This window comes from Mustela nigripes, chromosome 4, assembly GCF_022355385.1.
Source record: "Mustela nigripes isolate SB6536 chromosome 4, MUSNIG.SB6536, whole genome shotgun sequence".
NCBI classification, from domain to species: Eukaryota; Metazoa; Chordata; class Mammalia; order Carnivora; family Mustelidae; genus Mustela; species Mustela nigripes.
In genome coordinates, this window is record NC_081560.1 from 43,772,784 (window position 1) to 43,799,254 (window position 26,471).

At 40.4% G+C, this 26,471-nt stretch overlaps 2 protein-coding genes across 3 annotated transcripts in view; both read left to right on the top strand.

Moving 5' to 3' along the window:
* The window catches only part of KBTBD2 (kelch repeat and BTB domain containing 2), a 194,110-nt gene that overhangs the window by 11,013 nt on the left and 156,626 nt on the right, over positions 1 to 26,471 (top strand). The gene's annotated exons all lie outside the window — the stretch shown is intronic.
* NT5C3A (5'-nucleotidase, cytosolic IIIA) overlaps positions 10,741 to 26,471 on the top strand; it is a 51,730-nt gene continuing 35,999 nt past the window's right edge. Inside the window, exon 1 of one of the 2 annotated variants that reach the window (XM_059395664.1) lies at positions 10,741 to 10,991. In XM_059395664.1, coding sequence (XP_059251647.1) covers positions 10,854 to 10,991 — 138 coding nt within the window. In that variant the 5' untranslated portion in view covers positions 10,741 to 10,853. The remainder of the gene's footprint in view (positions 10,992 to 26,471) is intronic. The other variant, XM_059395666.1, reaches the window with a different exon arrangement.

Genomic DNA, 26,471 nt, shown 5'->3' on the forward strand with positions numbered 1-26,471 from the left:
TTTTTTTTTTTTTTTTTTTTTTTTTTTTTTTTTTTTTTTTCCTGCTTGCCCTTTTTAAAATCTTTTATTGGCTTCTCTTCCAAAATTTCACTCTTTAATTTTCATATTGTCCATGTTGTGATCCTTAGTTTATTCTCTCTTATTCCACTTTCCTATCCTCAGGGCTTCAAATACAACTAGCATATTGCTCACTCCTAAATCTTCTCCATTGTAACTATTACATTTATATCCCAACAGAAGACTGTTAGGACATCCACAAACGATGATTTGTGTAGTAACATCCTTGGGGGAAAGGAACATCTTTTCCTCTACAGCTGCACTGTTAACCTCCAGAGCTAGCATAGAAGTTGAGAAGCTCTATTAGACGTGTATGGATAGACAGTATGTGATCTAGACAATAAATTTCCAACCCAGCCAATCAGGTGGAGTTGTTGTAGGTTTGAAATTGTTCTCTGGCAGTGTTTTTGAGGTATAACTACTTTATGTTGCCAAATAATTGGGAAACCATAATATTTAACAATATTTAGGTCTGAGGACAGGGTGTACAATCCTTGAGAAACCCCAAAGTATGCCCTCTGAATATAAGGCCTTTCTACATTCTATTGGTGGGACCTTAGGGTCCAGATTTTCCTTAGAAATAATGTATTAGGTATTCAGTGCAGTTTAATCTTTCCTACTCTTCTTTCCCTATATAATTTTCTCTTTTCAGTTTTTCCCCTAAATTTGGCTATTTTCATTATAGGCAAGAGAAATAGTTGAAGAAAAATGGACCGTTCATTAAATGTACATTCAACAATAAAAGTGTTATCAGTTTGCTTTTTTAGTAGCCAAAGAGTTATCTCGATTCCACCTAACTACTTTGAGCATTTTGGGGGAGAAAAAAGCTTATGCCTACGAATTATTAAAAAGCAAATGCAGGGGCACTTGGGTGGCTCAGAGGGTTAAGCCTCTGCCTTCAGCTCGGGTCATGGTCTCAGGGCCCTGGGATCGAGCCCTGCACGGGCTCTCTGCTCAGCGGGGATCTTGCTTCCCTCTCTCTCTCCATCTGCCTCTCTGCCTACTTGTGATCTCTCTCTGTGTGTCAAATAAATAAATAAAATCTTTAAAAAAAGCAAATGCAAGGGGTGCCTGGCTGGCTCAGTGGGTTAAAGCCTCTGCCTTCAGCTCAGGTCAGGATCCCAGGGTCCTGGGATCAAGCCCTGCATTGGGCTCTCTGCTTATCAGAGAGCCTGCTTCCTCCTCTCTCTCTCTCTTTCTGCCTGCCTCTCTGCTTACTTGTGATCTCTGTCTGTCAAATAAATAAATCTTAAGGAAAAAAAAACCAAACGCAAAATTTAAATAAGTGATACAGAACTATTTTTTAAAAATATTTTATTTATTTGACAGACAGAAATCACAAGTAGGCAGAGGCAGGCAGAGAGAGAGGAAAGGAAGCAGGCTCCCTGCTGAGCAGAGAGCCCAATGCGGGATTCGATCCCAGCACCCTGGGACCATGACCTGAGCCAAAGGCAGGAGCCTCTCAGGTGCCCCCTCAGAACTAAAATATTTTAAAGATCATTGAAAAACATACAAGGATGCAAAGAAGGTGTTATAGCTGAATTGGGTTGAAGTCAAACCCCAGGAGATCACAATGTGACTGTGTTTAAAGATAGGGCACTTGGGACGCCTGGGTGGCTCAGTGGGTTAAGCTGCTGCCTTCGGCTCAGGTCATGATCTCAGGGTCCTGGGATCGAGTCCCACATCGGGCTCTCTGCTCAGCAGGGAGCCTGCTTCCTCCTCTCTCTCTCTGCCTGCCTCTCCATCTACTTGTGATCTCTGTCTGTCAAATAAATAAATAAAATCTAAAAAAAAATAAATAAATAAAAAAAAAATAAAGATAGGGCACTTAATGAGGTAAAGGTAAAATGAGATCATTTGGGTGGGCCTTTATCCCACTTTATCCCCTTTATAATTGGTGTTCCAATTATCCCCTTTATAATTGGTGTTCCTACAAGAAGATGAAATTAAAGACACAAACATCTGCAGGCAGAAAGACAATATAAGGACATGCTATGAAGGCAGCAGGTCATGGAGAGGTCATAGAAGAAACCATACCTGCCAAAACTATGATCACACCAGAACTATGAAAAAAGAAGGTATTGTTATTTATTCTTTTTAAGATTTTATTTATTTATTTATTTATTTGACAGACAGAGATCACAAGTAGGCAGAGAGGCAGGCAGAGAGAGAGTGGAAAACAGGCTCCCTGTTGAGCAGAGAGCCTGATGCAGGGTTTGATTCCAGGACCCTGAGATCATGACCTGTGCCGAAAGCAGAGACTTAACTCATTGAGCCACCCAGGTGCCCCAAATTACTGTTTTAAACCACTCACTCTGTAGTATTCATTATGGCAGCCCTAGCAAATTTATGCAGAAGCAAATAATATAAGAATAGGATAGTGTGTTATATGTTGTTTTCAGTAAGATAATGTGAAAAAAAAAGAAACAACTTTTATAGCCAACAAATAAGCCAGAATAATTCATGCATTCTGGTATGACTGGCTTTCTTTACCACCAAAAAAGGAATATGAATATTCTTGTACATTATTATTAAACATAACATTTCTTAATTTGAAATATTCTTACTAGCTCTACCCCCACCAAATGTAGGTTTTTAAGAAATTAAGCCTCAAAATTTTCTTTGAATTCCAACAAATTAATATGTAAGCAACAATACAAACCTGTACCTCTCTCTGGAGAAGGGTAAGGTCCCTAGATAACTAAAAGGTGGAAGCTGGTCACCAGAAAGACCAAAAACGATAGGAGGATTTGAACTTTAAGTTCCCTTCTCCACTTTCCCGAGGGGAGGTTTGCTGAAGATTGCGTGGGAAAAAACAAACAAAACAAACTTGAATGAGGAGATTGAGAGAGTTTTGTGTATCCCTTTTCTACTAAATTCTACTCTTCATAATAGGCAAGAGATATAGAATGAAAAATAGCTATTTGTATATATACTGATGTGATGGGAAGATGATGCACCAAGAGAGGGCCTATATACTGTGTGCCATCCCCAAGCCCCATACCATTTCTTAGACACGTTTTCCATGTAACTATGTCCTTTATAGTAAACTGGTTAATATGTGTGAAGTTCTTTTCTGAGATCCGTGAGTTCTAGTGAATTTGCAAACCTGAGAAGGAGGTGATGGGAACCCCCAAATTAGTAGTTGGCTGGGCAGAAGTTTGGTGGCCTGGCCACTCCATTTGAAGCTGGCATCTAAAGAGGGGGCAGTCTTATGGGGTCTGCACTAACTCTGGGCAGTGTCAGAATTGAATTGTGCAATTCAATTAAACCTAGTTGGTGCCAGAGAATTAATTGTTGTTTCAAAAATATGCATTTGGTGTTAAAAACAGTGAAATTCACTAGCACTTCCTTTGCCTTGGTAAACCTATGGTTGGGAAGAGAATGCGTAAAAAGGCAGTGACAAACAATCTGATTCCTGACAGACCACATGATCACCCAAGGTATGGAGCAGCAACTGGCCTGCTAAACTAAAAGGTAACAGTGGGATTCAGAGATGGATTCAATTCTCAGGGATTTGGTTCACTTGATGCATAAGGAAATGCAGGCTAATGAGAAAAATGTGAAATATATAGCATCTTGGTTGTTCTCAGGGTTGTTTTGTTTTGTTTTTAAGATTTTTATTTATTTATGTGACAGACACAGATCTCAAGGAGGTAGAGAGAGAGAAAGGAGGAAACAAGCTCCCCGCTGAGCAGATAGCCCCATGCGGGGCTCAATCCCAGGACCTCGGGACCATAACCCGAGCCAAAGGCAGAGGATTTAACCCACTGACCCACCCAGGTGCCCCGGCTGTTGTCAGTTTTAATAGCTGAAATGAAAATAAAAGAGACTGGTGGATTGGACCTTGATGCTGGACCAAGCTCAAATATTTGTTAGTCCCAGCTCAATCCACAGCCTCAAAGCCACCCCCAAAGAGAATAATTATTCTGGAACAACAGAAATTACTTCTAAAACCTCTGGTCACCAAGAAAGTTGCCTAAAAGGATGATGCCATTTCTGGTTTTAGAACACTTAAGATCTAGAAAGCAAGCCTACAAACCTGAGAAGCCTCACCCTGGGAAACATTTTCATATGAAAAGATAATGGACTGGACTAATTATTAACTATTGAATGGGACTTTAGTAATGTATCAGTATCTTAACTCTTATAATCTTTTTTGTTAGAGATACATGGCCTGTGGTATAAGGAAAACAGACATGTGGTCTCTGTCTCTGGTTTCTGGCACAGAGCTCCTAAACATTCTAGTTATTTCCTTAGTAAAAAGAGTATCTTTTGTAATTTTTAACAAGCCCCTCTGAACCACAGAGAAGTTTAACTAATAAAGTGACTCAGGATCCAAACCTCTGAAGAGTCCAGATGAAAGCTGGTCACCAGAAAGACCAAATTGGTTATTAAAGGTTTGGAACTTTCAGTCCCACCCCTCAGCCTCCAGGGAGGGAAGAAGAAACGAAGCTGGAGTTGTGGTTTAGTAAAACGATTCAATCTGGCACTATTCTTTTTTAAGATTTTATTTATTTATTTGACAGACAGAGATCACAGGTAGGCAAGAGAGAGGGAGAAGAGCAGAGAGCCCAATGTGGGACTCGATCCCACCAGGATCAAGTTCATGACCTGAGCCAAAGGCAGAGGCTTAACCCACTGAGCCACCCAGGTGCCCCTCAGTCTGGAGCTATTTATTAAGTACTCAATGAATGCAAAAAAGAAGAGAAAAAAAAAACAGACATCCTTCAATGTGTAATGGGTAAATGGTGAAACTTGTACATCTATACCATGGAATCCAGATCAGTCCAAGAAGAAATGAAGTATTGATACATAGAACTTAGTGGATCCTAAGGACATTATACTGAATATATCAGTGATTTCTGGGGGTTAGTTTTGGGTAAGGATGTGGCTAGAAAGTGGTCATACAAGGGAACTTCTTTGGGAGGGTGTTTGGGTCTTGTTCCTGGATCCTGTTCTGTATCCTAATCCTGATGGTGATTTCTTCTGAAAAAATTTCTTAGAACTATATTCCAACAATAAAAGAAAGTGCTTGTGAAAACTGATGAGATCCAAATAAGACGTGTAATTGACTTTCTATATTTTACCAATGTCAATTTACTTTGTAATTGTGCTATAGATATAATATATAGTTGTCAGATAGTATCACTGGGGGGAAGCTTGAATGAAAGACACATGGGGAGCACCTGTGTGGCTCAGTAGGTTGGGCGTCCAACTTTTGATTTCAGCTCAGATGATGATCTCAGGGCGGTGAGACAGAGCCCCACATCTGGCTGTGTGCTCAGTGGGAAGTCTGCTTCTCTCCTCTCTCCTCTTCCCTCTGTCCCCCCTCCACTCCTGCTTGGGTGCTCTCTCTCTTTCAAAACAAATGAACAAATGAACAAAAATCTGAAAAAATAAAATCACATGGGAATCCATTGTACTACTTTTGCAACTTCTATGGAAGTTTAAAATTATTTCAAAATGAAAATTAGAAATACATGTAAAGAAAAAAAGAAAAGAATGAAGTTTTTACTTCCAAGATACTTCCAGCCAATGTCTTTTCTTTATGCTAGGAAGAAAGAAATTAGTCAGATTTTTTTTTAAAAATGTCTTGGTGGAAATATAATATGTAGCAAATAAAAAATAATGTGTAGCAAATAAATAAATGTATAATGAATATTAACTTTTATGAGAGAGTTTCTGAAAAACATTTACGTCACCCCTTATTGCTAATTGTGTTAATAACCATGTAAATACGCAGATGATTAAATTTCATGTCTGAGAGTGACTCTTAAACAAATCCAATAAACCCTTAAAATTCACCTTTATTGATTTTTTTAAATTTTATTTTTATTTTTATTTATCTTTTTTTAAAGATTTTATTTATTTATTTGACGGAGTGAGCTCACAAGCAGGCAGAGAGGCAGGCAGAGAGAGAGGGGAAGGGAAGCAGGCTCCCCACTGAGCAGAGAGCCTGACTCAGGACTCGATCCCAGGACCCTGAGATCATGACCTGAGCTGAAGGCAGCGGCTTAACCCACTGAGGCACCCAGGCGCCCCGATTTTTTTTTTAATTTTAAAGAGAAGTGACAGTATTTATTATATGGCCCATATTCTCATTTATGTACTCAAATGCATAGAAATATTATAATATGATATATAATATGATATTATTGGACCACTAAAGATACATTATTCCCTTGCAGCCCAGATCAGAATGTTCCCTAGCTTTCCAATATGAAATATCACCTAGGTAACTCTGAATCTTCTGATGACCCAGAATCAATGATGATATTCACATGTTTCCCCTGGACCTGCTTCAAATCACCTGCGTTCTTTTAGTGTAATTTAAAACTGAAATAGAATTACCAAACCCATTCCAACCAACGTTCAAGTATCTTGCAGCAGCCAAGCTTCCAGTTCAAATGTATTCCATGATATTAGCCAGGGTAGATAAAAAGAATCATAATTAATGAAGCCATTAGTAAAAAGAAAGACAAGGCAGAAATTAGCTTTAAAAAAAAATAGGCATTGGAGATGAAATGTTAAGTCAATGTACCTATTTATTCTATTTATATAATTACCCATGTCCTATCGGGCTACCAAGTTACTCTTTTGCTGTACAGTTAACTTACTTTTCTTACATTCAGATGTAGGAAACTAATTCTCTAACCCAGTAAAAGACTACAGTGGCAATTGTAGAAACCACAAAATTCCATTTGTGAAAAGATTGTGTACCATTAATTTCCCTTCCTAAGAATTGAGTAGATTTAAAAAATCACAGTGGGTACCTGGCTGGTTCAGTCATTAGAGCAAGTGACTTGATCTCAAGGTCTTAATTGTGGTCTTAAAATCAGCTAAATCAATCTAAACTGCTGTGACAAGCAGGGGAAATAGCATCAATCCCTTGCAAGAGACCCACAAACTAGAGGGAAGTTGAAGCAATAATCCTATTGCAAGAAAGAATTATGAGGTATTAATACATGCATCCAAATTCAATCATAGGCCAGAATTTGTTTTACCATTTGCTGAGGACCTACTGAAGTGTAGATCACAGGGAAGGATGCTCAAGTACCACATGACATTCCTGAATGGACTACTTTAAAATTTTTGTCATCTTTTTCTCAGATATATTCACAGGTTCTCACATATATTGTGCTTGTATTAAAATGAACAAAAAAGCTAACATCCTTCCTAAGAAACTGATCACTCTATATCCCCAAGATCATTTTATGGCATCAGAGAATCAATCTTGGCCACAAAACAAGACACAGAAAGGGCATTCATGTACCTGATAGTTCATTCCAAACTTGTTTTCTTAACAGATGCCTAATCAGGTGGGACATACTTTACATTGCTAAGAACCTCCTCTCCACAAATTTCCCTTTAAGAACTCCTGCTAGGGTTCTAGAAAGTTGATACAGGGCTGGAACAATATGATCAAGAACAGAGGGTCAGAGAAAAGCAACCCCTAGCTTCACTGCTACCTCTCATTTATTCCCCTCCTGCAATTCATTCTCTATCCCAGCCAAAAAAGGAGCTTCACCAGGCAACACCACTAACTCCAAAGAGCTTCTCTGGATCTCTTCTGTGTTACCCCTAGAGACAAGCAGGGTAAATGACATCAATCCCTTGCAAGAGACAAGACAGGCAAGAACAAGTCCTGATTCTTACAAAGAGGAGGAAATGAGGTGAAACATTTTCGGCCATTTGTATGTCTTTAGAGAAATGTTTGTGCATGTCTTTTGCCCAATTCTTGACTGGATTTTTGGGGTTTTTTTGGTGTTGAGATTGAGAAGTTCTTTATAGATCTTGGATACCAGTCCAAATCTATAATGTCATTTCCAAATATCTTTTCCAATTCCATAGGTTGCCTTGGGTTTTGCTGTTTCCTTTGCTGTGCAGAATCTTTTTTTCTTATGAAGTCCCAATCGTTCATTTTTGCTTTTGTTTCCCTTGCCTTTGGTGACGTGTCTAGCAAGAAGTTGCTGAAGCCAAAGTCGCTGCTGCCTGTGTTCTCTAGAATTTTGATGGATTCCTATTCTCACATTCTCTCATCCATTTTAAGTGTATCTTTGTATGGCATAAGGAAATGGTCTAGTTTCATTCTTCTACATGTGGCTGTCCAATTTTCCCAGCACCATTTATTGAAGAGACTGTCCTTTTTCCATTGAACATTCTTTCCTGCTTTGTCAAAGATTAGTTGGCATAGGGGAAATATAAATCAAAACTACAATGAGATACCACCTAACAACAGTCAGAATGGCTAAAATTAACAAGTCAGGAAACAACAAATGTTGGCGAGGATGTGGAGAAAGGGGAACACTGTTACGCTGTTGGTGGGAGTGAAAGTTGGTATAGCCACTCTGGAAAACAGTATGGAGATTCCTCAAGTTAAAAACAGAGCTACCCTACAACCCAGCAATTGCTCTACTAGGTATTTACCCAACATATTTACCCCACTACAAATGTAGTGACCTGAAGGGACACCTGCACCCCAATGTTCATAGCAGCAATGTCCATAATAGCCAAACTATGGAAAGAGCTCAGATGTCTATCGACAGATGAATGAATAAAGAAGATGTGGCATGTATATACAGTGGAATATTACTCTCCCATCAGAAAGGATGAATACTTACATGGATAGTATAATGCTGAGCAAATTATGTCATTCAGAGAAAGACAATTATCATGTGGTTTCACTCATACGTGGAGTATAAGAAACAGAGCAGGAGGTCATAGGAAAAACTAAATGGGAAGTCACCAGAGAGGGAGACAAACCATGAGAAACTTTTTAAGAAAATATTTTATTTATTCATTTGAGGGAGAGCGGCAGAAAGAGCACAAGCAGAGGGAGAGGTAGAGGGAGAGGAAGAAGCAGACTCCCCGCTGAGCTGGGATCCCAATGTGGGGCTCCATTCCAGGACTTGGAGATCATGACCTGAGCCAAAGGCAGACACTTCCGTCTGAGCCACCCAGGTACCCCAAACATTGAGAGGCTCTTAACTATAGGAAACAAACTGAAGGTTTCTGGAGGGGAGGTGGGTGGGGGGATGGGGTAATTGGGTGATTGGCATTAAGGAGGGCATGGGATGCGATGAGCACTGGGTATTTTTTTTTTAAGATTTTATTTATCCATTTGACAGACAGATTTTATTTATCCATTTGACAGAGATCACAAGTAGGCAGAGAGGCAGGCAGAGATAGAGTGAGGAATGCAGGGTCCCTGTTGAGCAGAGAGCCCGTTGTGGGGCTCGATTCCAGGACCCTGGGATCATGACCTGAGCTGAAGGCAGAGGCTTTAACCCACTGAGCCACCCAGGTGCCCTGAGCACTGGGTATTATACCCAAACGATAAGTTATTGAACGCAACATCTGAAACTAATGATGTGCTGTACATTGGCTAATTGAATTTAAATAATAAAAAAAGAGGAAATGATAGAAGAGGCAGTGAGTGGGATATAGCAGAAAAAGGACAGCAGTGGTGAAAGGAATACTGCCTAAGTTCATCTTTACCCTTTTGTCATAGCACTTTTTATTTATGTATTTATTTTAAAGATTTTTTTTATTTGAGAGAGAATGCAAGAAGGAGAGAGAGAGAGGGAGAATGAGGGGAGAAGATCAGAGGGAGAAGCAGAGGGAGCTGAATGTGGGAATCTATCCCTGGACCCTAGGATCACCACCTGAGCCGAAGGTAGTCACTTAACCAACTGAGCCACCAAGGTGCCCCAATCATAGCACTTAAAAAAAAAAAAAAGTGATCTAAAACACATAAAATTTACCAACTTAACCATTTAAAAATGTATAGTACTCTTAACTATAGGCACATGGTAATGGATCTCTAGAACTTTGTCGTCTTCCAAAACTGAAACTCAATACTCAATTTCTTCCTCTTCCCCCAACCCTCACAACCACCATTCTACTTTGACTATCTCTTGTAAGTAGAATAATGGAAGTATTTGTCTTTTTGTGACTGGCTTATTTCACTTATCATAATGTGCCCAAGATTCACCAGTTCTGTCAAATACTGAAGAATTTCCTTCTTTTTAAAGGCTGAATAGTAGTATTCCATTCAATGTATATATCGTATTTTCTTTATTCATTCATCTGTTGATGGACATTTCTGTTGTATCACATTTTAGCTATATTTGGCTATTATCCTTTGGCTGCAATGGAACATGGGTGTGCTGATATTTCTTTGAGTGCCTGCTTTCAATTCTTCTGGATATATACCAGCATCGCTGGATCATATGGTAAATCTATTTTTAATTTTTGAGGACTTTCTAGAGTTTTCCATTATAGCTGTACCAATTTACATTTCCAACAACAGTACTGTTGGTTCTATCTTAATGTGTAGTCGTTTGTAACGCCTTCTAGGGCTGTAGTCCCGAGTAGCTGAGGAGGGTGGAAGGTGGAAGACAGTCGACTTTTTCTGCTTGGGTCTGGTTGGAATAGGATTTCTACCGTAGGGAGCTGGAGTGAACCACTCTGTGGTGTTCTCATCAGCACAGAGATAATCGATACCATTCCCTTTTGGGTCCTTGGACAGTTCCTCAGAGGTAAGATCCAAGGAAGACCAGTCTCACACCCACCCTCAGCTGCGGACGCAGGCCACGCCCCCCACGCCTTCCCTCCCGCGAGTCAGAGCGTGGGGTGGGGCTTTCCGTGGGGCAGGGCTTGTGCGGGAGGGGCGGAGCGGAGGCGGGGCTCCGGCAGAGCGGCCGCTGGGCAGGGCGTCCCAGCTTCTCTGAGGACTACAGCAGTCCAGCGACCTCTTCTTTTCTGGCCGGGAGGCGCAGGACACGCCATTCATGGACCGGGCAGCGGTGGCGAGGATGGGCGCGGTGGCCAGTGCCAGTGTGTGTGTCCTGGTGGCGGGGGTGGTGCTGGCCCAGTACATATTCACCTTGAAGAGGAAGACAGGGCGGAAGACCAAGATCATCGAGATGGTGAGTGCAGGGCCCCGCGTGCCCGAGCGCTTGATGGGCCGCAGGGCATTCCATCCGCCCTTACCTTTCCGTGCTGGCGCTGCTGGAATGCAAAGGGCACACTGGGGAGCCATTCATCCCAGGAGTGGCAACACCGGGGCCGGTGACCTGGTCTGGACCCTCCAGGGTTTCACTCCTCTGCCTTTTGTTGTATCTCCATTTGAAACAGAAAGGCAAGTAGGTGACTCGGAAACCAGCCACCTCCTGCAGCAAAAGCCATTTCTCAAGAAATAAACGCAACGTTCTAGGCTGGGTTGCTGCCTAGGTCCTGCCGCCAAATGGTTGTGACTAATCCAGTTCGGAATGAGTTGTTTCTGCACGCGGGCTAGAATGAGTTAGGTGTGGAAAGGTGTAACTTCTCAGTGGTTGAGATAATGCGGGTTGAGCCGACTGCCATTCAGAATAGTTTATTTTGTATTTGAATGTTATTTCTTCTTGTCTCAAACTCCCAGGAAGTATCTTTGTGTTCGTTTTTTCCCCCTCAAGCCTCTTGCTTAACAGTATTTTAGAAATTTATTTCCAATTTTATTGTGAGAGTGTTTCAAAAATCCTACTTCAGGTATATGATAAGCAGTGTTTGCTTCAAAGTTGAGGATGTTTTTAATTTTGGTTTGGTTTGGTTTAAGTTTTTGTTTTAGTTTGGTTTTTAGTTTTTGTGTTTTAATTAGAATCCACTCATAAAGACCAGTGACTCATGGAGTTATTATAATGTGCTTACTGGAATGCATAAGCTCATGTTTACTTCCAATAATGTGCTACACATGTGAACATTTGGGGTCAAATATTTATGAAAAATAAGTTGACAATCTATCACCATACTAAATAATATCATTTTAGGTTCATATACTTAGAATACTCAGCCTCAAGTATGTCTTCATTGATCAAAGACACTGTCCTCTTGGTTGCTGTTGGCCCCAGGTTGAATACAGAAATATTTTCCCCATAACTAATAGTAAAAGAAATGGTAACCCCGTGTCTCATGCCAATAATACTCGAAAGTTTTGTTTATTGCTAGAATTAAATTATTCTTGGATTCTTATTTTTTCCTCTACTTCTGTGGGTACAGCTGCAAATGTTTTTATCTCAGAAATTTTTGTTTTATTTATGTTGCTGTCTTGTTTAGAGAAATTTCGTGGCTTCCTTTTGCCCCAAACCAAAAGTTTATATTCTATATGGGGGTGGGAATATTGGGAAACCAATATATGGGGAAACCAACTAATTGCCTTATCTTCTAGCATGTACTTAAACTGTGAATTGGTTTGTTTTATCTCTTTTCTAAACTGAGTAGAGTTAAAAATTAATTATTTTCATAAAATCCCACATTGATACCATCCTAAAAATAGTTTGCCATCTTTGTGAAAAATAATGAAAGCCATCAGGCAGGCAAACTTTACTTATTTATAGTATAGAAATCAGTCAATCTTATACATATATATACGTAATGTTATATTAATTCAGATTGTGATATATATGCAGCCTGTTAGTAGCTTTTAAAAGGAAAAAGTTGAAAGAGCTCTATGTTTTTATTTTTTTGTTATTATTTTTTTGTTTTATTTATTTTCAGGAGTGGGGAGGGGCAGAGGGAAGGAGAGAGAGAGAGAAAGAGAGAGAGAGAGAGAGAGAGAGTATTAAGCAGACTTTACACTGAGCATGAAGCCCAGGTTGGGGCCAGATCTCATGGCCCTGAGATCACAACCTGAGCAAAAACCAAGAGACAGGGCTCTACCAACTACGCCATCTAGGTGCCCTGAGCTTTATGTTTTTAACTTGTAATTTTAATAGGCTGCTTCTTCAAAGGGGATAAACATTTGATTGGGAGTCTGAAGATTTGGGTTCAAATCCTGGTTTTATCTCTTTTAATAACCATGTGTTGGGGGCATGTTTTGCCCATTTCCCACCCTATCCTCCAAACTCCCACCTTAGAGAATCTGTACAAACCTGTGAATGTCCAATGGACATAGCTTAAACTGATCACAAGTAATGGAACCAACAGTAACTACCTAAGCAAGGTGAGCCTATTCTTACTGGCTAGGTAAACAAATAACTTCCGGCACTGGACTTAGATTATGCACCACTTTAAAAGTTTTGAGTTAAAAGACACAGAAGTGTGGCTCGTGGGGTGTGCATGCTACAGCTGAAATGTCCTCTAGGGCAGCAAAATAAATATACAGAGTAAGCCTGTCAGGAGACATGGCCTAAGATGTTTAGAGGTCAGAGGCATCTGGGTGGCTCAGTCAGTTGATGGATTCTTGGTTTCTGCTCATGAGCTCAGGGCCATGGGACTGACCACCTCAGCAGGTTTGTGCTCAGTGGGGAGTCTGCTTGAGATTAACTCCATCTGGCCCAAACCCCCCTCAAGTGTTCCTCCCCGCTATAAATAAATAAATAAATATATATATATATATTTTTTAAGATTTTATTTATTTATTTGACAGAGAGAGAGAGAGATCACAAGTAGGCAGAGAGACAGGCAGAGAGAGGGGGGGGGAAGCAGGCTCCCCGCTGAGCAGAGAGCCTGATGTGGAGCTCAATCCCAGGACCCTGAGATCATGACCTGAGCCGAAGGCGGAGGTTTAACCCACTGAGCCACCCAGGAGCCCCAATAAATAAATCTTTTTTAAAAAGGATGTTTAGAGCTCCAAGAGAACCCATTTTTCATAGTTAATATACTGCATTGTTAAATTTTTATTTTAGAACATTTTTAAATTCACAACATAATTAAGCAAATAAGTAGAGTCCCAGCCAGTTCTTCTATTACTGACATTGCACATTGGCATGGTACATTTGTTAAAATTAATGAACAAATATTCATACATTTTTTAAATATCCCTACTTTGTTCAGATTTCCATTGTTTTTAGCTTATGTCCTTCTCTGCCCTAGAGTTCCATCCAGAATACCACATACATTTCGTCATCACGTGTCCTTATCTCATCTTGACTATTACAAGTTTCTCAGATTTTTCTTGTTTGTTTTATCCGTGGTACTGTAAGAAATCTCTATTTTGTGTTTGTCCCAGGTTCCTGCCACAGAGCTCCTAAAACACTTGGACTCTGGGAAGTGTTAACAGTGTCTTTTATATGCTAATGAGGTGGGCTGCAAGCTGGGGCGTTCCCAAGATGGCTTCAAGAGGGGGGCTGGTTGCCTTAAAGATCAGGGCATGATTAGAGGATTAGAGCTTTCAGCATGTCCCCTCTTTTCTTTGAACAAGGGCTAGAGTTCAAGCTGATCACCTGGTCAGTAATTTATTTGATCAATCTTACCTACATAACAGACCTCCATAAAGACCTCTAAAGGAGAACTTACAGGTTTGCAAATACCTTGAGGTGTGGATAGAGTGGTGTGGATAGAGTGGGATAGAGAAGACATGGAAGTTCTCCACCCCTTTGTCTTGCCCTATGCTTCTCTTCCATTTGGCTGTTCTAAATTGTATTTTTTTTTTTTAAGATTTTTAAATTATTTATTTGACAGACAGAGATCACAAGTAGGCAGAGAGGCAGGCAGAGAGAAGGGGGGAGGCAGGCTCACTGCTGAGCAGAGAGCCCGATGCAGGGCTCAATCCCAGGACCCTGGGATCATGACCTGAACCTAAGGCAGAGGCTTTAACCCACCGAGCCACCCAGGCACCCCCTAAATTGTATTTTTTATATGAAACCTGTCATAGTAAGTAAAGCACTCTCCAGAGTTCTATGTTATTCTTTCAGATTATGGAACCCCAGGAGGGGGTTGTGGGAATCCCCAAATTCACAGCTGGTCCATCAGAAGTATGGGTAACAACCTGGGGCTAGTGACTGGCATTGGAAATGGGGATAGACTTGTGGACTGAGTCCTTACCTCATGGATCAGCACTAACTCTACATAATGTCAGAATTGCATTGTATTATACAAAGAGTTGGGGCATGGTTGGTGTGAGGTGTGAGAAATATCTTTTTTAAAAAGTTAAATATAGAACATTTAGTAATATCTGGCTCATAGTAACTGCTTATTAAATAGTAGTTGTAATTATTATACCAAAACACAGACTATCAGCCACTCTCATATCTTAGTCATTATGAACACTATTAGGGGAAAAAAAAATTTTTTTTAAAAGATCCTACTTAATTACTTGACAGCAAGATAGAGAGAGAGCACAAGTAGGCAGAGTGGCAGAGAGAGGTAGAGGGAGAAGCAGGCTTTCTGCCCAATCAAGGACCCTGGGATCATGACCCAAACCGAAGGCAGCGGCTCAACCGACTAAGCCACCCAGGTGCCCCAGGGCAAAATTTTTAACCATTGGTATTATTTTTCTCAACTTCTCTCTCCTAAGCCTTCATTGTAAAAACTACTCTTAACTATCCCCGATAATGATGGCTTGCAGTTTTTGTAAACTGGACCAAAAAGATCAAGATTGCCAAACCTGTATAGAAGTTGATAATACATGCGGTAGAATTTTGCACAAATGAAATTAGTATTTGGGGTGAATAGTATTTGGGAATGAATTTCCCCAACCTCTCTTAGATTCTGCAAGTTTCAGGTCCTTCGTCATTGCTGTTGACCATCACTTACCACTTGGTATTCAGTTTAACTCATCATTCTAATAAAATGTGCCTGCTCAGATAGGTCTTGTTCCCTCTGTGGCATTTTTAGTTACTCTTAGTAAAAAAGATTCTGGAACAAAGCTTGAGCACTTGCTAGTTTCCTATCAGACAGAGAAACCTACTCCAACACAAAATTTAAGCTTTGAAGAATGAGGAATGAATCATATATATAATCTTTCATATAACTCCCTTATTTTAAATGATACATGACAACTTTAGTGGGGTTTTTTGTTTGTTTGGGTTTTTTGGTTTTTTTTTTTTTTTTTGGTTGATTTTTACTCATGGGCATTGCTTCCATATTTTATTCTATTCAGACAGCATTTATCTACTTTCAAATTAACTTGGCTAAGTATAAAAGCATTAACAGATTTCCTATGATCTGTGGGGTTATGTCCCTATAAACCATCATTAAGTTGAAAATACGGTAAGTCTGTAATGCATTTCATATACCTACCAAACATCATAGCCTAGCCTAGCCTACCTTAAGTGTGCTTGGAACACTTACAGGGTTACAGATGGGCAAAATCATCTAACAAAAAGCCTATTTTATAATGAAGTGTTGATTACTAATATAATTTATTGACTATACCGAAAGTGAAAAACAGAATAGTTGTATGGTACAGAATGATTATCAGTGTGATGGTTGTTTATTCTCATGACTGGATGGTTGACTGGGAGCTAAGGCCACTGCCAGTGCCCAGCATCAGAAGAGAATATTTTACTGTACATTGCTAGCCCAGGAAAAGATCAAAATTTAAAGTATAGTTTCTACTAAATGCATGTCACTTTTTCAAGACCTAAAATTCAGAGAATTACAAGTCAAACCGTAAGTTAGGGTCATCTAATAAAATTGTAAGGAAATAGTAGGAACTGTAATTTTTCCTCATAAAAGAAAAACTGAGTACTTGAAACTAAATAATGCTAAGTGTTTAGTGATTAAAAAACAGAAGTGTACAAATTTAAGTATTAAATGTGGCTTCTAAAGAGGAGAATTTAAAAAATGTATGTGGTCAACCATCTGGGTATTAGGACAACACCAGTGAAACTCCTATTTTCTGGATAGAAGATGCAGTTACTTTTAAAAAGGAAATTATTTTATTTTATTTTATTCTATTTTATTTTATTTTTTAAGATTTTATTTATTTATTTGACAGAGAGAAAACACAAGTAGACAGAGCATCAGGCAGAGGGAGAGGGAGAAGCAGGCTCTCCACTGAGCAGGAATTCCGGTATAGGCCTTGATTCCAGGGTTCTGGGATCATGACCTGAGCCAAAGGCAGCTGTTAAACTGACTGAGGCACCCAGGTGCCCCAAAAAGGAAGTTATTTTTTTTTTTTTTTAAAGATTTTATTTATTTATTTGACAGAGAGAGATTACAAGTAGGCAGAGAGGCAGGCAGAGAGAGAGAGTAGGAAGCAGGCTCCCTGCTGAGCAGAGAGCCCGATGCGGGACTCGATCCCAGGACCCTGAGATCATGACCTGAGCCGAAGGCAGCAGCTTAACCCACTGAGCCACCCAGGCGCCCCAAAAGGAAGTTATTTTAAAGTAAAAACATTTTAAATGTATGTGTCTATATATTTATATACACATATCCTGTTTATAAGAATTTGTCTTATTCTTTCTGGTTTCTGGACTATGTTAGGAGAAACCTTACAAGGTTTTTTAAATTTATGAATGAATGCTAACTTTCCTGTCCTGCAGTTATTGGCCACAGAACTTCTCTCCTACTTCAAGAATCTCAGTTTTCCCCACTCTTCCTCTTTAGTCATCATTCTTATTAGATAAATTGGCCCAAAGTGTGGGTTTTATTTGTTTTTATTAAATTTTGCATTTGGCTGTCCAAATCTACATTGATCTCTTAGTACAGTAACTTGGAATTCTGTCTTTTGTTGTATTAAATCCAGAAACTAATTCAGAAAATTTATTTCATGTCTTTTAGGACAGAAAATGTAATGCCCTTAAGATATTGATAACAAATTGACCAATTTTTCCAATCATCCGTGTTTAATTTGTGCTTTTAAAGTTGTTTTAGAAAGCAGACAATGTTTTATTTTTTAATCCAAACTGCTAAAAGATTGAAAACTGACTTTTAAATTAAAGGCCCATCTATGTATGTCAATCTTCTGTTTGCTGTTAAATTAAGTTGAAGATACACCTTTCCCAGGGAGTTTAAAGACTTAAATAAATTAAAATAAATAAAAACTTAAATGAATGACTTCATTTAGTTAGACTATTTAGTAAGCAGAGCTGGCTGAGGAAAACAAACATTTCTAACCTCACATATAGAACTAGAATTACAGTCTTTAAGCTAGAGAAAGATAAAAGGTCTTATTATGAAAAATAGAGCTAAACTTGATTTCTGTGATCTCTTCTAAAGATGTGATTAATATATGAAGTCGACATGATGCAAGGGATATAAATAGAACACAGCTTTATTTTGCCTTCTTGTGGCACCTCTCAAATCTACTCAGTGATGTTAATTTTTCTTGCCACTGGTAAAAATTCTGGTAGGCCTGTGACTTATTGCTCACTCTCAGATTGTAAAAGACAATCTTTTAAAATCACAAGCAGTCAGTCTCATTTCTGTAAATGACAGTGTCTAGTCATGTATTTATACATGACTTCAATATTAATTCTGTGGTGAGACTCCTAGATGGACATTACTAGTACCCACCACTATTTTTAGCTCTTTTCCCCTTTTTATATTTGGGCAAGCTTTGCTGTTCCAGCCAATAGACTGCCTGGAGATGGTATGGCCACTTGTGGGCCAGTGTAGTTATGAAAAGGGACACGGTTGTCCATAGTCTTTGCTACTGTTGGAGTAAATCCTGAAGCATCATGATGACATGGAGATGACACAGTACCAAAGCAGCCTGGAATATTGAGCCAATATGTGGAGGACAACTGCCCTGAAGAGTCATCTGGACCCATATTGGACTTTGTGTGAGCGAAAAATAAACTTTTTTTGTGTGTTAAAGAAGTGAGATTTTTGTGTTGTTACTGCCCCATAACTTACCCTAATACACATTTCTCTAACTAATACAGATTTCTTCACTACCCCCAAACTGTGGGTTACTGCAGGTGGCTCCTCCCCTCCCTAGTTAGTGGTGGCCAGTGATCTGGGATGAGAGAAGAGGAGATAATCAACCTCTCTCTTTCCCCACTCCTGCTCTTTCCCCCCACTAGCCATTGCTTCAGATTTGGGGGTTAATAGGGTAGGAGGAAGGATTTCTTTCACTGAGGAAGTGAAGAAATGAGAGGTTTTTTTTAAAAGGTTAATTTATTTGAGAGAGAGAACATGAAGTGGAAGAGCAGAGGGAGAGGTAGAGAGAGTCTCAAGCAGACTCGCCACTGAGCATGGATCCTGACAAAGGCCTCAATCCCAGGACACTGAAATCATGACCTGAGCTAAAACCAAGAGTCAGACCAGCCGAGCCACCCAGGCTCCCCTTTTCTTTCTTTCTTCCTTCCTTACTTTCTTTTTTTTAAGATTTTATTTATTTATTTGACAGAGAGAGAAATCACAAGTAGGCAGAGAGGCAGGCAGGGGCGGGTGGGAAGCAGGCTCCCCGCTGAGCAGAGAGCCTGATGTGGGGCTCCATCCCAGGACCCTGAGATCATGACCCGAGCCGAAGGCAGAGGCTCAACCCACTGAGCCAGCAGGTGCTTACCCCTTTTCTTTTTTAAGGTTTATTTATTTATTTTGGGAAGAGAGAGAAAGCATGTGTGGGGAGGGCCAGAGGGAAGGGGAGAGAGTCTTAAGCAGACTCCATGCTGAGTGAGGAGCCCTGTGGAGGCTCAATCTGAGCCAAAACCAAGAGTCAGACACTTAACTGATTGCCACCTAGGTGCCCCCAAAATGAAAGTTCTTACTTAGCTAGTTAGGTTTGTTCTCTCTGGGCCTGCAAGGTATTTAAAGTTGACTTTCTCTTCTTTCACTATAACCTCATAATACGAGCACTTTTTAAATTAAATTAAATTTTTTGGCACCCCACCCACCTCAGCCTGATTTTATTATTATTATTATTTTTTGAGTGATTCATTCCATGTGGGCTCTTGCCTTTGAAGTCCCTCCCTCTCAGGTGGTTAAGGAGTCATGAAGCCAATTCTCTCCATTTTCCTTTCCTTACCTTAGTAGGTGAATTAAACTGAAACAGAAAGATTCCTCATTTAACATCTATTACATAAGTTTAACATTCTGTGAAATTTTTTTTAGATGTTAATCATTGTTATGAACTGAATTGTGACCCCTCAAAGGTTCTTTTCACTGGACTGAGAATCAATTGACAGGGACACCTGGGTGGCTCAGTGGGTTGAGACGCTGCCTTTGGCTCAGGTCATGATCCCAGTGTCCTGGGATCGAGTCCCGCATCGAGCTCCTTGCTCGGCAGGGAACCTGCTTCTCTCTCTGCTTCTGTGCCTGCTTGTGTGCGCTCTCTCTCCTTCTCTCTGACAAATAAATAAATAAATAAAATCTTTAAAAAAAAAAAAAGAAATCAATTGACAGAATAACAGGAGAAAATAAAATTTAATAGCATATGTATGGTAATCCACACAGACATGGAAGTTCTAAATACAGGGAAAATGAGGTCTATATGTCACTCTGAACTAAGGAGAAGGGAGTAGGGGCCTGGGACTTGACAGGAAGGGAATGCATTCATAGAGCAGTAAGTAGAACAGATGTTTGCCCAGCTGTATAGATGGGTCACTCAGGAAAAATGTATCTCTCCTTATTCTGGAAAGAACCCCACTTTAGAGTTCTTCTAAGTAGTTAAAGGATGGGCAAAAGTTTCTCTTGAGCCCACAGGGTCTTCATTGTCTCCAGCTCAAAATAATCTTCATGCCAGATTGGCCTACCTTGGGGTGTCCTGTCCTCAGCCCCTACATGCTTTTGAATGATAAGCAAACATTCCCATTTCTTGAGTCTCAGCCTCTATGTTCTGTGTATTCCGTGGCCAGTCAGCCCTGCCAGTGGGCAATATGACTTTCATCTAGTATTCACTGGCTTCACTCTCTCTAGAAGCTCCCCCAAATTATCATTTCTTTTTTTTCCTTTTTCTTTCTTTCTTTCTTTCTTCTTCTTTCTTTCTTTCTTTCTTTCTTTCTTTCTTTCTTTCTTTCTCTTAGGATTTTATTTGTTTGAGAGAAAGAGCGAGGGGAGGGGCAGAAGGAGAGAGAGAGGAAGAAGCAGACTTCCAGCTGAGCAGGGAGCCCAGCACTGGGCTTAATCCCAGGACTCAGGGATCATGATGCCAGGGGAAGGCAGAGGCTTAACAGACTGAACCACCCAGGTGCCCCCATTTCTAATTTAAACACATCTCAACTTTTTACAAAATTATTTTTATTAACATATATTGTATTATTTGCCGCAGGGGTACAGGTCTGTAAATCATCAGGCTTACACATTTCACAGCACTCACCACAGCCCATACCCCTCCCCAATGTCCATAACCCAGCCACCCTGTCCCTACCCCTCCCACCACCCAGCAATCCTCATTCTGTTTTGTGAGATTAAGAATCTCTTATGGTTGGGAAGCCTGGGTGGCCCAGTTGGTTGGACGACTGCCTTTGGCTCAGGTCATGATCCTGCAGTCCCAGGATCGAGTCCTGCATCGGGCTCCCAGCTCCCCGGGGAGTCTGCTTCTCCCTCTGACCTTCTCCTTGCTCATGCTCTCTCTCACTGTCTCTCTCTCAAAAAAAAAAAAAAAAAAGAATCTCTTATGGTTTTTCATTTTTTCCTTCCCATATCTCAACTTTTTATGGCTTCCTTATAAACACCAACACTTACTGCTTATAAGTTGGTACTGTTTTTGAAACTTGAGTGAGTTTTCTTCCTGGAGATAATTTCTAACAAAAATGCATTGCTTTCTTCCATTTTAAGGTAACATTAGATGTTCTCTGGGTACTATACTGAGTAAGTGGAAAGCCCACTATTGAGTCTATATTTAGAAAAAGGAGGGGACGGGGAACCAAGATTTAAATATGACTGCTTAAGTGGCTCAATGCTGTTATGCTGTTACACAGGCTTTTAAAAATATCTCTTTATCCCAACTTTAATTTATATCAGCATTCAGATTTATGACCTTTTAGGACCTGTTTTTAATTCATTTGTTTTGTAAAGCATATTCTCTGCAACTCATGTGGCATTTCCTGATGGTTTTTCATAAAGTAGCAATTTATACACTGTCTTGTATTGTTTACTGTTATGTGTGTTCTTTAAGGGTCTAGGTTGGTACATATTTCTTTGTCTTTTATTTTTAAGATTTTATTTATTTATGTGTGAGAGAGAGAGAGAGCATCCACATGGCGGGGGTGGTGGGGGGAGTGTTACAGTGGAGGGGTGGTGCGGTGGGGTAGGGGCAGAGGGAAAGGGAGGAGGACAGTCCCTGACAAGGAGGGAGCCAGTTGTTGGGCCCGATCCCAACAACTGACCTGAGCCTAAGACAGACATTTAACCTACTGAGCCACCCAGATGCCCCTTTGTCTTTCTTATTAGTTGTACCTAGGAGAGAGACCCCAAATCAGTCTTTAATAAATAATAAACATCTTATTTTTCTAATATAAGGAGAGGTCCAAAAAATAGGCAGTTGATGGTTAATTAGGGAGTACAAGGATGTCAAGACAGAGGTCTTTGAAATTCTCTTGGCTTTTCTTGTGGTCACAAGATGGCAGTTGCAGTCCTGGCCAACATGTCCATCTGCCAGGGAGGTTGATACTCAATTCAGTAGAGCAGAACTTTCTTCTCACATGTCACTGGAGAGAACAGTGTCATATAGCCACCCTAACTGTGAAGCTGAGGAGATTTTTTGGCTGAACAAATGGCCACCCTCCAACAAAATTGAGATTCTATTAGTAGAAAAGAAAGGGACGAATTAGGTAATCAGCAGTCTAATAGTCCAGAGTCCCTATTCCTTTACCATATCCTATACTATAGTCCCTATTCCTTTTCCATATCATTTGCCATTCAGTAAATTCGTTTAATAGTTGATCAAATAAAAGCACATATAAGGAATCTGATATTACTGGTGGTCAGTTGGCTGGCAGAAAATAGAACATTCCAGCTGTTACAAGTCTTTGGTAATACAGCAGGACAGAATACAGACTCAGAATAGCTTTGCTCTTCTGCCCTCCCCAAGCATAAAGATTTATTCCTTCACCACTAGTTCTTGAGACATCAGTGCTGCCTTCATACATACTAATGAGATTTAGAAGCTAGTGTCACAATTATGTGTCACAACTAGCTTAAAAGTTAGAGTCCTAATAATGTGAAATGTTGGGGTTCGAAGAGAACGGTCAGGAAAGGATTCTTGAGGGGCACCTGGGTGGCTTAGTTGGTTAATTGGCTGCCTTTGGTTCAGGTCATGATCTCAGGGTCCTGGGATTGAGCCCCACAGCAGGGGTTCTGCTTCTCGATCTCACTCTCCCTTTGAGCCCTCCCTCTCTTTGTTTCTCTCTCTCTAATAAATAAAAAATCTGTTAAAAAAAGAAAAGAAAAAGTTCTTGAGATTTCTTCAGTGCAAAAAGGATGGTTTTATTAAAGCACAGGGACAGAACCCATGGGCAGAAAGAGCTGCGCTGGGATTGTAAGGAGTGACTGATTATATACTCTCAAACTGGAAGGGGGTTAGGCATAGCGTAAGTCTCTGAGGAATTTGGAAGCTTGGGTTGTGATCGGGTCCTGGGATCGGGCCTCTCATTGGGCTCTCTGCTAGGCCGAGAGCCTGCTTCCCCCCCCCTCTCTGCCTGCCTCTCTTCCTGCTTGTGATCTCTCTCTGTCCAATAAATAAATCTTTAAAAAAACATATTAAAAAAAATGTGAGCGAGATCTCAAGGAAAGGATATGTGAAATTCAAAGGAATGGGAGATTACATTGGGTAATGTTTGATGGCTGTGGTGTTTGAAGAAGAACAATTATGATTGGTCAGTCTAAATAAAATATATTGTAAATTAAGGGGAAAAATATTAAACTCTTAACATTGGCAAAGAATATGTTCAAGATCATCTTGAATCCCCAAATTTGCAAGTATGGAGTAACTTGTACCAGGCATATAACTTTGTCTTTTTTTTTTGCAAATCACATTTGTCATGTTTCCTATGCATTATCCTTATTCAAGTTTAATCACATTTGCAGCTTCAACAAGTGTGAGCTCTTATCTAGTTAGCTGTTTTTAGGTTAGCCAGAATACTTCCTGAAATAGCAGGAGTTTTTACAACTTTTTTTTCTTTCTTTCTTTCTTTTTTTAAAGAGTTTGTTTATTTATTTATTTGACAGAGAGAGAGACACACACAGCGAGAGAGGGAACATAGCAGGGGGAGTGGGAGAGGGAGAAGCAGGCTTCCTGGGGAAGCAGGGAGCCCGACATGGGACTCAATCCCAGGACCCTGGGATCATGACCTGAGCTGAAGGCAGGAGCTTAATGACTGAGCCACCCAGGCATCCCAACGAAGTCTCTTTTCTCGGTAAAATCATCACATCCTTAGATCTTTGTCTTTAAGCTCTCCACGTGATTCCAATGAATGCTAAAGTTTGAGAACCGTAGGAGTGCAGAATTCAAATTCTTTTTTTTTTTTTAAAGATTTTATTTATTTGACAGAGAGAGATCACAAGTAGACAGAGAGGCAGGCAGAGAGAGAGGGAGGGAAGCAGGCTCCCTGCCGAGCAGAGAGCCTGATGCGGGCCTCGATCCCAGGACCCTGAGATCATAACCCGAGCCGAAGGCAGCGGCTTAACCCACTGAGCCACCCAGGCGCCCCAGAATTCAAATTCTTGACACCAGCAAAATTATGAGGTTTACAAAATTTGTTTTAAAAAATCCAGTTTAATTGCTGACAAATAGTCAAAACTAGGGGCTGCAAAACGCTGCGTGGAAAGAGAAATCTGAGTCATGAGTATATAGAAAAATGGGCACTTTTGTTTATTCTGTTGGAAGCATTATATACATTGGTTAAATAAAATATAGTGCATTGCTTACACAGTGGTACGGTTAGTATAATAAAACATTGTGCAACTTTGAAAACAAAGTAGGGGGGCCTGGGTGGTTCATTCGGTCAAGTGTCTGACTTCAGCTCATGTCATGATTGACATAGGAAAGGTGTTAGGGTTCCAAGCTGACGGCCAAGAAAGAATTCTTGGTACCTCTTTGGTGCAAAATGGTTTATTTAATTTTTTTAATAGATTTTATTTATTGACAGAGAGACAGTGAGAGAGCAAACACAAGCAAGGGGAGTGGGAGAGGGAGAAACAGGCTTCCCATTGGGCAGGGATCCCGATACGGGGTTGGATCTCAGGACCCTGTGATCATGACCTGAGCCTAAGGCAGAGGCTTAACCACTGAGCCACCCAGGTGCCCCCAAATGGTGGTTTATTAAAGCACAGGGACAGGACCAGTGGGCAGAAAGAGCTGATCTGGGGTGATGAGGAGTGGTCCATTATATACTGGGAAGGGATTAGGGATAGCGTAAGTCTCTAAGGAATTTTGGTTTTTTTGTGGTTTTTTTTTCCTTTTTTTTTTTAATTTTTTTAAAAAATTTCTTTTCAGTGTTCCAGAATTCATTGTTTATGCACCACACCCAGTGCTCCATGAATATGTGCCCTCCATAATACCCACCTCTAGCCTCACCCAATCTCCCCCCCTCCCCCCCACCCCTCCAAAACTCAGATTGTTTTTCAGAGTCCACAGTCTCTCATGGTTCATCTCCCCCTTCCAATTTCCCCCAACTCCCTTCTCCTCTCCATCTCCCCATGTCCTCCGTGTTATTCCTTATGCTCCAAAAATAAGCGAAACCGTATGATAATTGACTCTCTCTGCTTGACTTATTTCACTCAGCATAATCTCAGGAATTTTTGAAGCAAGGTTTCCAGACCTTGAGGGGCTAACTTTTATTAGGAAAAGGTCATTTATCGGGACTCCTGGATGACTCAGCTGGTTAAGTGTCTGCCTTCAGGTTAGGTCATAATCCCAGGATCTTGGGATCAAGTCCCACATCTGGCTCCTTGCTCAGTGGGGAGCCTGCTTCTCCCTCTGCCCCTCCCCCTGCTGGGTGCATACGTGCCCCCCCTTTCTCTCTCTCTCTCTGGCAAACAAATAAATAAAACCTTCAAAAAAAAAGAAAGAAAGAAAAGAAAAGGTCATTTATTACTGTCTAATAAAACCTGAGCCATGAGACCCTTCCAGATGTATATAGGTGAGTCATATGCTTGGGGAGGTGATTGCCAACCTGTGTCTTGGGGGGTTTAAAGATAAAGGAAAATTCTAAAGGAATTTTTGTACGTTAAAGTAGATTTACAGGATCTTGGGGATCAGACAAAGATTGCCTTTGCCCCTTAGCAGGGTGTTAACATCGAGGCAGCTGAGTCTCTAAAGGAATGTCACTCTGCCTGTTTTAAGGACTTGTCAGTGGGCTGTAGGTAATAAGGAAATTTAACAATTTTAGTTCTGCCTTTGTTTCCCACGTCACTGAATTTAGGGTCCTGGGATTAGCCCTGTTTCAGGTTCCCCACTCAGTGGGGAGTCTGCTTGTCCCTTTCCCTCTTCCTCTGCCCCTGCTTGTGCTCACATGCATGCTCTCGCTCTCAAATAAATAAAATCTTTTATACATACATACATACAGGAAAGTAAATCAGAGTTAACATTTTAAAAAGTTCAAAAGATGGTAATTAAGGGGAGAAAACACCATCTTTTGATGCATACGCATGTTGTGCTTGTATGTCATTGGAAATTCTTTAAAAACTGCACTAGTAGCTGTTTGTAGTTATTACTAGGAATGGTAGAACTTGGGAGGATGAGACTGGAGAAGGAGACTTTACTGTTTCATCCTTTAATGTTTCGCACAGTTTGAAATAGCATGAGCATGTATATATATAAA